Raw genomic sequence first — 9,920 nt, 5'->3', positions numbered from 1 at the left:
CTTCGAGTTTTTCTCTCTCCCGCTCAAATTAGCCACCTCTAAGAAACTTCCACATACCTACTACATTTTCCCCACCACCCAACTAAAATGAAAGATTCTCCACATTCTTTCATTTATCTCACGTTCATACGGTTTCTTCACTTCAACAATTAATAACTTTCCCATCCTATATTTATTAATCATTTTCTTCTATATTTTTATTTCACTCAAACAAGAAAGACTTTGCAGTAAAATTTATAGAGCATTCTTCATATCTCAACATTTTTCTTTGGGTTGAAACACATTTGGAGGTTAAGGTAGGATACGAAGTGCAAGTGGTTGTCCCGTTTAATTTTTGTTATTTCATATTGATAAATATTTTCGTTAATGATATGAAATGATATGATACAATATGACATATATGGTCATCCGGTACAAATGATATGATATGATTGAGCTCTTGTCGGTTAAATATATGATATGACGGTACGATTTATTTTGATATATAAATGATAAATGTTATTCGGGATTGTACGAATATTTGTATCCTACTGAGTATTCCCCATACTCACCCCTTTTTCCCTACCTTACAGGTTAGTACGGGTTGTGTTGGAGTGCGGCGGTTTGATGGTGTGGTCGTGTCTCGTCTAAAGAACAAAGATCTAAAATCTAGCACGTAACCTCATTTATTTTAATTTAGTTGTCATGGAAATTTATTTATAATTAAATTTACTTTGCATGTTTATTTTTTTACATGGACATGTTTAAACTTACATTTTTAATTAAATATTTGAATTAATGGTTTCCCTTTACTGCTATTTTTCATTAGTAGTAACAAATTTTTACATGTAATTAATTATGGATAGAACGTAAAATATGCATGTCCGAAATCTCGAATCAACAAGAATGTGGGGAAATTACTCATTTTCACCGGCCACTAATAATAGTCCAATTCATCTTGCTAGCCATCCGTTATTTTCTGTGAACACTTATGATAATGTCACCTTGATTTGTATTAATTTTAATGATTAGGGTGCTATTGTTGCCTTTCAAATTGATTTATGGATATATCCATGCATGACAAATTAATGAAGACCCTATAATGACGTCAGATTAGGGGAGCTGATGCCATGTTTCACTTACTGGAGGAAAAGAGAATAAAGTATGCTTATTACCATTATTTTAACAACAATAAGGAAAATTGCTTAATAACATTTACGCATATTTCTTGCTAAAATGGAACCCCTTATATATTTTTCTTCAAAGTTCATCATAACATGATTTTTATTTCACATGTTAAGATTTCTTTAGGTTATTGACAAGGGATAACATCTTTATAAACCCATTTATTTTTTTAAGAAAACATTTGGTAGTGACTTAAGTTTTAAAAAAAAATTTATTTGATTTTTATAAAGTAAAAAAAAAAAAAATTGGGTCGCTACAGAGGTGGTATGTGATCCTGTCTCAAAGCTCACCCTATGTGATTTTCCCAACACACATGTTTCACAAAATTCAAGAGGCTCAATCGTATCCTTCCCAAGCAACTTTTGATTACTTAGATACTTTAAACCTTTATTTCCTATATGTCCCATTCTGTTGTGCCACAATTCAGATTTATTTTGTGTTCTGGTCAAAGATTTAGCATCTTGAGGGATAACTGTCTCTCCCAAAAGATAGTACAATCCATTTCTTCTTGGTCCCTTAAAGATTACCAAAGATCCTTCATAACTTTCAAGGTGTTATTTTCATATTTGAAAGAGTGTCCCTCATCTTCAAGAGATCCCAACGAGATGAGATTTCTTTTCAAATTCGGGACATGTTTCACATTCTTTAATTTCCTGACAATGCCATCATACATTCTGATAGCGATGTCACCAATACCAAGAACACTTTGAGAGTTATTATCGCCCATATATACTTTCCTGGGTTCAATTTCTTTGTAATTATTAAACCATGATTTATTAGGACACGTGTGGAATGAACACTCTGAATCCAAGATCCAGTCCTTATCAACTTCTTCATTAGACACAATCATTACAAGAAGACTCTCTAACTCAGAACAAATCGCAGAATTATTCAAATCTTCATTATTATGATCTTTTGGTTTCTTCTTCCACTCAAAGCAATCACGTTTAAAGTGTCCCATTTTCCCACAGCGGTAGCACTTTTTGTTGCTTCTATCTCATGATTTAGATCTAGTTTTTGATTTAGATTTCAATCTTTTGTTGTTTGAGTTACTTTCCTTCTTTTCAGTTCTTCCTCTCACAAACATACTTTCCTCCTTTGAACTTCTAGATTCTCTCTTGATTTCCAATTCTCGAGATCTTAACGCATTGATGACAATAGATTGCGTTAAAGCATCTCTTGAATATTTTATTGCATTCTTGATATCCCTATAGGAATCAGGTAGGGAATTAAGAAGGATCACTGCAAGGTCCTCATCTTCAAATTTTTTGTCATTATGGGAAAGGCTTTTAACCAAAATGTTAAAGTTACTCAAATTAGTTTCCAAGTCTTTTCCAACATCCATTCTGAAGCTAAACAGTTTCTCTAAGAGGTAAATTTTATTTGGCAACGTCTTAGTTAGAAACAAAGTATCTAACGCAATCCATAATTCTCTAACGGTTTTATGTTCTTCAACTTGTCTTACAATGTTATTAGATAAGTGCAATATAATAGAACTATATGCAATTTCATTTATATCTAGAATTTCATCAGACTTAGCTTTCAATTCATCAGAAAAATTTTCAGGATCTTCAAGGGCTTTAGCAACCCTTTGTTAGACCAATATGGCCCTCATTTTTTGCTTCCAAACAGAGTAATCCCCCTTTCCATCGAATTGAGACAATTCGACCTTCGAACCCATTGCAGGTTTTGTAAAAGGGTGGCTACTACTTGCGGACATAAGTGATTTTAGTATATCAGATCACTTAAGTTGCAGAAAATGTTTTGAAAAATGTTTTGCAGATAAATTCAGATAAACAGATGACAGAATGAAAAAACACAGTTATGTAGTATGCACAAATTGAATAACAGCATGATTAATTTCAGATTTCTAACAATTGGTACCAAACAATCAGATTACAGAAAATTGAAATATCCCAATACGTGTTGCTATTCCAATTAAACAATTTATTCAATTCTTGAACAAATTCAAACCGCAGTAATATTCACATATTCACATATGATTCAGGAACACATGCAAATAAAGTACTATGAACTAAATTGAAATAATCTCACCAAATACTGTGTATAACAGTATTAAATCTACTCCAGTGATTCACTGCAGAGTCGGAATTCAAAACCCTAGCTCCAAGAACTTTTTCTTATTAGACTGCACAGATCAATTAAACACATCAATATGACAAAAAATTAAACTGTATTTACAAATTCCTTACCCACACCGTACTAGGCTCTGATACCAATTTTGTTGGGATTTTTCACCCAACGTGCGATTTCAATCACCAATACGCAACAACAGCAGGAATAAAAACCATGCAGAAAATTAAAGAATGCACAAATTGTTCATCCAGTTCGGCCAAGTCACCAATAAAATAACCACCAGATCACTAGCTCAGAACACAATCCTTACTACGAAAAATATGGCCGAAAAGTAAATATAATCAGATCTGGAATTTTCCCCACCTAAGAGAATAAAATCGCCAAAATAAGAGAAGAGAGAAGTCTACCATTTCTTTAAGTAAAATGAAGAGAAAGTGAAAGTCATATTACTCTCTCTCCTGCCGTCCATATCAATTAAATGAAAGAAAAGTTAAGCTAATCTTAGCCCTCCATTTTGATCAATGGCCCATAATGTTTTCAAACAAATACACATCCTTGTGAAATATAAGTTGCCAATGGAAAGTTGCCATGTGGCCAACAAATGGAGAAAATAATTTTTGTCACTTTTAAAAACGTGAGTAATGGGTTTTGAAAAACATTTCACACCTACTTACCAGAGCAATAATCAACGAAAATAAGACCAGAAAACAAGCGAAGCCCACACACATTTAAAAACTACATCCATTATGATGCAACATTTTTTCACCATAAAGAAAAGAAGAGTACAAGGTGTTCTCACGCCTCTCATTCACAAGAACCGGTCTCCATATGTAGAGGAATGTTAGGTTGATCTGTGGGTCGACGAGTGGGGATATTTGAAAAGATGTAGCTATATTTTCTTGCAAAAAATGAAGATACAAAAATCAATGGAAAGCAGTAATGAGAAAGGATGGAAAGATTGTCATTTATAACATGAGGATGCAAAATGAACATCATTCGATGTAGATAACCTTAACAAAATAAATTACAAATTTGAGTTGGTTATGTTCACCCAATCATGCATAGCCAACGGCAGAAATTTCAAACCCCAGAAAATGGTCTGGATAAAGGTGAAAGATCTTAACCTGTTCTCAAGGTAACGCTAGCAAATGAGGCGAAAGCTCTAGTATCCTTGTATTATGGAATTCTCTTCTTCGATGATTTTTCTGGTTTTTTCTCTTCCGACATATAACATGAAAAGCAGCGCATCATCCTTTTTTCCCCTTTTGTTTTCTCACCTCAAACATAATTCCTGAGAACCCAATTGAGTAAACATGTTTTTAATCAAATTGCAATTAACCATATTAGGGTTCTAATTACATATCAAATTCAAACCCCAAATCCCTGTACAAGATGGAAAAACACCGAGCTCTGGTCTCTCAAGAAACTAAGAAGAATTGCAGGATGTTTCTTCCTCTTATTTTGAAACCATTGTCTTTGGATTCATATTTGGGATAATCAAGTTTGATAACTTACTACCTTCCCCCTCCTCATTTCAATAACTAACTTTTAAAAGTGAGTATATTGTTTAGAGTAATTCTTGTAAAATTTGATGAGACGTAAATGATTATCAGTCATGATAGTCGAGTTATACTTAAAATGTTGTCTAATTGATGTTCAATTTTAAACGTGCCCCACTTGCTCATTAGCCCAAAAATCAAGCCATAGATTATCGGTTTGAGATATAATTAGGATTATTAACATAATTATACTATTGGAGACCAGAGAAAAATAAATAAAGTAATTGTGTAGCAGGTTTGCTTGTTTGAAAAAAAAAAAAGTTGAACCCCAACCGTGAGGGCTTTCGCCATCCTACCTTTAGAACTTTGTGAGGGAAGTAAATTGCAGGATATGTCCCAACAGGCCAGGGAACAAGAGCTGCATGTACACTGCGCCTACAAGGAGTCAAATTTCATATCTTAGGAATCGAATCCCCACACTGTGGCTGCCAGCAAAATGTGAAATAACCTCACTCCTATCCTTTGCACCACTGAGCTATGTCCCGGGATTGCAGGTTTGCTTGTTTGGATAACATTATAAGTTGCTAAAATGATGATGTGACAAAATTGATGGATGAAAAGTGGATAATGATAAGGGAAATGATGTCGCCCATACAGCTCTCTCATAATTGCGGGGCTCATGTTATTTTAATCGTGGGCCCATCTCTTGTATATGAGAGGACTGTCAATTATAATGTCAAGATTGTTGTACTTGTAGCATTGCTCTAATAATAATGGGTCAAGAATATTTTGTTAATCCCTTGTTTGAGCCTCATTCGTCTAAAAATTTATTTCCAACTGCATATTTTTAAATAAAATGCAATTATACGCAAATCTAAAAAATTTTCTTGATTCTTATCTATATGTTTTCCATCAGTTTACTATTTAGAATGCATTCTTTCTGGGGTTCAAACAAGTGCTTAAAGTTGACTTCAATCTTTATGGCCTGTTTGGAAGCGATTTTTTCACCCAAAAAATTGATTTTTTGACCGTTATTTAACTATTACAGCCGTCATATTTGACTTCTTTTATTACAGGTGGACTCCATTTTTCTCTTAACGGTCAAAAAATTAATTTTCAAAATTACTCCCAAACAGATTCTGAATGCAATCCAAACAAGCAGGACTACCCTACATGTACAGGGCTTTTTTTGCCAAATATTTTACAAGTACTCACATTGGTGGGGCTCGTGTTAATTTTTTTTTTTTAATACATATGGGGCCCTCGCTACAGTGAGGGCCGTGTACTTCGTATCATGGCCATCGAATTCGAAATTCAAAACCCTAGCCATCTGCAAATTTTACACATCTTTGGTTTTGTGATCTCCCCTAAATCTTAATACTAAAAAATGGCGTTTTTCCCCGGAAATTTCATTTGCAAAACTGCAGTTCAATATCAATACCGAGTATTTCTGATTCCCTGGTGAGTTTCTTTAATTTTTTTTTATTATATTTCTTATTTTTTTCCCCTCCAACACATTCAAACACAACAATACATATAATTTTTCAACAAAAAATCACTGTTATTTTTAGTATAAAGATTTTATTCTCAGGGTCAAAAGAAACAGCAGGTTAAACTGTTCAAATGGCAGAGACTACAATGCTTCAGTTCCGGTGAGGTACATTCCCAAGAAATCTTCAAAATGCGAAGATTCAAAAGCTACTTCTTTGCCGGCGAAGCATTTGAAGCACAGAGAAAAGCTTGATACAGTTTCAGAGCTGAATGTGCAGAGAGTTGAGTTCTCCAACAATTCGCACCGGAGCTTTGTTTTGAATCCTAAGACCCTGCAGCATGATCGGAGTCCTATTGGAAACATGCATTGTGGTGTTGAACTTGGTGCGCTTTTTATTTATGAAGCCATCATTTGATATTTTGCCCCAGTTTGAGCCCAATATTTGATGTTATAATTTTATTATTATTTTTGAGAATGAGTGGTTAAAAATGAAAAATATATTTATTTACGGGTAATATTATTTTATTGAAGAATGTGTGGTCACAAAATTTAAAGGGGCTCAAAAGGGACTTTATGCAATTAATTGAGTAATATACTTATAATTAGTTGGGAAATATTAGAAAATGAAGAAGAAATTGAGGGCAATTTTGGAGATTTGGGCTGTGAATTGATGGAAGAACCTCTGGAGGTCTCTGAGGAACTCAAAGTTAATCATGGGAAGGATCCTGGCAAAAAAATTATGGGGATTCGAGCTGGTAAAAGTAAAGAAGAAGCGGAAAAGTTGGCTATTGGATTACTTGCAACAAGGTTAGAATAATGCTTAATCAGTGTTTTGAGTATGATGATTTGTTCTCTTTGTTGATTTTTGGAATCGGATACGAATACTTTTTCATCCCCAAAATAATATCAAAATCATATGAATCTGGCAGAATATGACAAATTCTATTAAGTAGCTTAGGTTAGAGGTCAACTTGTGAAGAAAACCTGAATTCAATAATCAGTCCAATAGCTAAGGTCATCCAGCATATTTTGCATAATAGTCAGATGCATAACTTTTGATGGCCAAGCCAAGATCTCACTTATCCTCATATGTTCTGACAGTTTGATACTTTTTCAATCTTCTCTGTCGAAAGTTAAGTCACAGCAGTTAACAGATTGCACATGTTTCTTCAAAGTTGTCTGTAGTTATACTTTCTTTGTAGCAGAAGGATATGTGTCTGAAGCATGGTTTTGCACTATGTAGAGCATTTACAGCTATGGAGATGAAGAAAAAACTACTAGGAAAGGGGTTTCCACTTGATAGTGTTGATTCAGTGGTTACAGACTTCCAAAGCAGGTAGAATAAAAATTGCCAGTTTCCTTCAAGAAACTTGGTTCACTTCTGATTTTTATTTTTATTTATTTTTGTTTTTTTGGGGGATTTTTATCAAGAAACTTTTACTCTCTAAAAATTGTTTTGTAACCTATTTTGACGTTTGTGGAAAGTTTTTGATGGTTGTGATTTGTTGTAGGGGTCTGTTAGATGACTGTTTATATGCGGAAACATTTTGTCGATCCAGATGGTCTTCCTCAAGCTGGGGTCCTCGACGAATTAAGCAAGTAAATTTTCCTGTTTGTTACTCCTTGAACTGCATAAATGTGTATTAGCAAGTTATTAGGAATTTTTTTTTTTTTTTTTGTCGAGAATAAAAATGTACATTTATTGCCACGCGTAATTGCCATAATTCAATTGTGCAGTTGCCTGGTGTGTGTATTTCCTGCCATTTTTGTTTGAAATTCAAGAATTTCAAATCCCATTTTTCACCAATTGTCATCCTCTAAAAGGAGCTCAAGATAACCAATTTTTAGGATCACAGTAAGCTTAAAATCTCTGATTTTCCCAATTTTTTTTTAAAGTTGATCTCTATTTGAGTTAAAGTTACGTCATGGAACTGGCTATTGCATGATTGTGTCACTGATGTATCTTTGTTTAAGCCGTTTTACTATAGAATTATTGATGGACATTTAGAAGTTATGCTTTTGTAGTTGATTGCGTTATTATCTTTCGACTAGGCATTATTGAAGAAGGGAGTAAAGGAAATAGTTGCAGAGAAGGCAATAAAACTAGTTTTCGTGGGTGGTGAATCTGGTCTAGATCAAGATTCAAGAATTGGTATGTCTCAGGCATCTATTGATCGTCTATGTCATCAGGCCTCAAAGCAATGGTTACGAAGTCGTGATGTGCCTCTAGAGACTCGAAAATCAAGAATTGTTCGATGGCTTCAATATCGGGGATTCAATTGGAATGTTGTTGCTATTGTACTGAAGAAGTTAGAGTCTGAGCATCTTTCATGATGCAGCCTCATTGTTTACTGTATTTCAAATGGGTTAGAGATCCTAACAGTAATTTTGCCTATATTATTGGTAGGAGGCTGTTGGCAGGATCTAGATATGTAATGGAGACTGGAATAATGATTTAAAGTTTGATATGTGATACAAGTCAGAAATTGTACACCTTTGTTTCACTTCAATGGATTTGTCAGAATTTTGTATGCTATACATGGATTTATCAAAATTTTGTATGCTATACAGCCCTTTCCAATCTTTGTCGCGACGAACCAAATGGTGTTTTAAAAAAATTCACTTTATTCAGTGCATTTAGATATATATTGAAATATTTAAGGTCAATGAAATGGTTCGTGAATTTGAAGTTCAATTTTTATGTTGGGTTCGACGAAACCCGTATGATAGAATAGATTAAATAAAAAATACACGTTCTTTGCCCCTTGGGGCATAATCCAACGGTGTAAAAGATAGGAGTGAGGTAATCTCAATTTTGTTGGCAGTTACAGTGTGAGAGTTCGAATTCTGAGATATGGAATTGGACTCTTTGTGGACACCAGTGTACGAGCAAGCTCTTATTCCCTGACCTGCTGAGGCACATCCCGTGATTTACCTCCCTTACGATTCTCTAGGGACGGGATGGTGCGGTCCTCAAAGTTGGTGTTCAACTTTTTTAAAAAAAAATACATGTTCATCTCATTTAACTTCCTTCTCTCTTTCCTTTTATAAAATGACTAAAAATTCACTTTATTTGGCTAATTTAGATATATTGAAATATTTAAGGCCAATGAAATGGTTTGTGAATTTGAAATTCAATATTTATGTTGGGTTCAAGCAAACTCGTATGATGAATAGATTAAATAAAAAATATATGTTCGACTCATTTGCTTGGCCTCCATTAAATTATAATTTATTTTTATCTCTCTTCTTATCAATCATTCTCTAATAAAATAATATTTCGCGTAAAACTAAAACTTTTTCATCATTTAAGTTTTAACCATACATTCTCAAAAAAATTATCATTACAAAATCAAATTATCATTATAATGAGTGAGTAATGGGGGCCAAACTGGCACTTAATACTAGGTAAGTTTTGGTAACAAAATGCTTTCTTTGAATGAAATTCAAGAAGTATTTATAAACAGTTTAAATATATATAAATATAAATGAATGATGAATAAATAAATAGTAATTGTGAATCTCTTTAAATGTGAGAATAAAAAATTTATTTGAGCATTTATAAATAGTTTGTAAACCTGAGCCAAATATATAGGCCGATCAGTCTCAGTATTTAAAAAAAAAAAAAAAAAAAAAAAAAAAAAAAAAAAAAAAAAAAAAAAAAAAAA

The 9,920-nt window shown here is 33.4% G+C and overlaps 1 protein-coding gene across 2 annotated transcripts; it reads left to right on the top strand.

The window, feature by feature from the left end:
- Positions 1–6,038: 6,038 nt before the first annotated feature.
- On the top strand, positions 6,039–8,762 carry LOC111402496. Of its 2 annotated transcripts, none has more exons than XM_023030858.1 (6): positions 6,039–6,221; positions 6,370–6,635; positions 6,873–7,059; positions 7,496–7,588; positions 7,764–7,851; positions 8,305–8,762. In XM_023030858.1, exons 1-6 carry the CDS (start codon positions 6,148–6,150, stop codon positions 8,584–8,586), a joined length of 990 nt encoding a protein of 329 aa, XP_022886626.1. In that variant the 5' UTR covers positions 6,039–6,147; the 3' UTR covers positions 8,587–8,762. The 2 variants fall into 2 exon arrangements, with proteins under 2 accessions (XP_022886626.1, XP_022886625.1); XM_023030857.1 differs by having other exon boundaries at positions 6,040–6,221; positions 6,352–6,635.
- The last annotated feature ends 1,158 nt before the right edge of the window (positions 8,763–9,920 follow it).

This window comes from Olea europaea, chromosome 10 (genome assembly GCF_002742605.1).
Source record: "Olea europaea var. sylvestris chromosome 10, O_europaea_v1, whole genome shotgun sequence".
Taxonomy (NCBI): Eukaryota; Viridiplantae; Streptophyta; class Magnoliopsida; order Lamiales; family Oleaceae; genus Olea; species Olea europaea.
The sequence above is the reverse complement of the archived record's forward strand: the minus strand, read 5'-3'. Positions and strand labels throughout refer to the sequence as shown.

Coding starts and splice junctions, on each gene's coding strand:
- LOC111402496 (XM_023030857.1), top strand. CDS start 6,148: ATGGCGTTTTTCCCCGGAAATTTCATTTGCAAAACTGCAGTTCAATAT. Junction 6,222..6,351: donor CGAGTATTTCTGATTCCCTG/GTGAGTTTCTTT, acceptor TTTTATTCTCAG/GGTCAAAAGAAACAGCAGGT. Junction 7,589..7,763: donor GTTACAGACTTCCAAAGCAG/GTAGAATAAAAA, acceptor GATTTGTTGTAG/GGGTCTGTTAGATGACTGTT.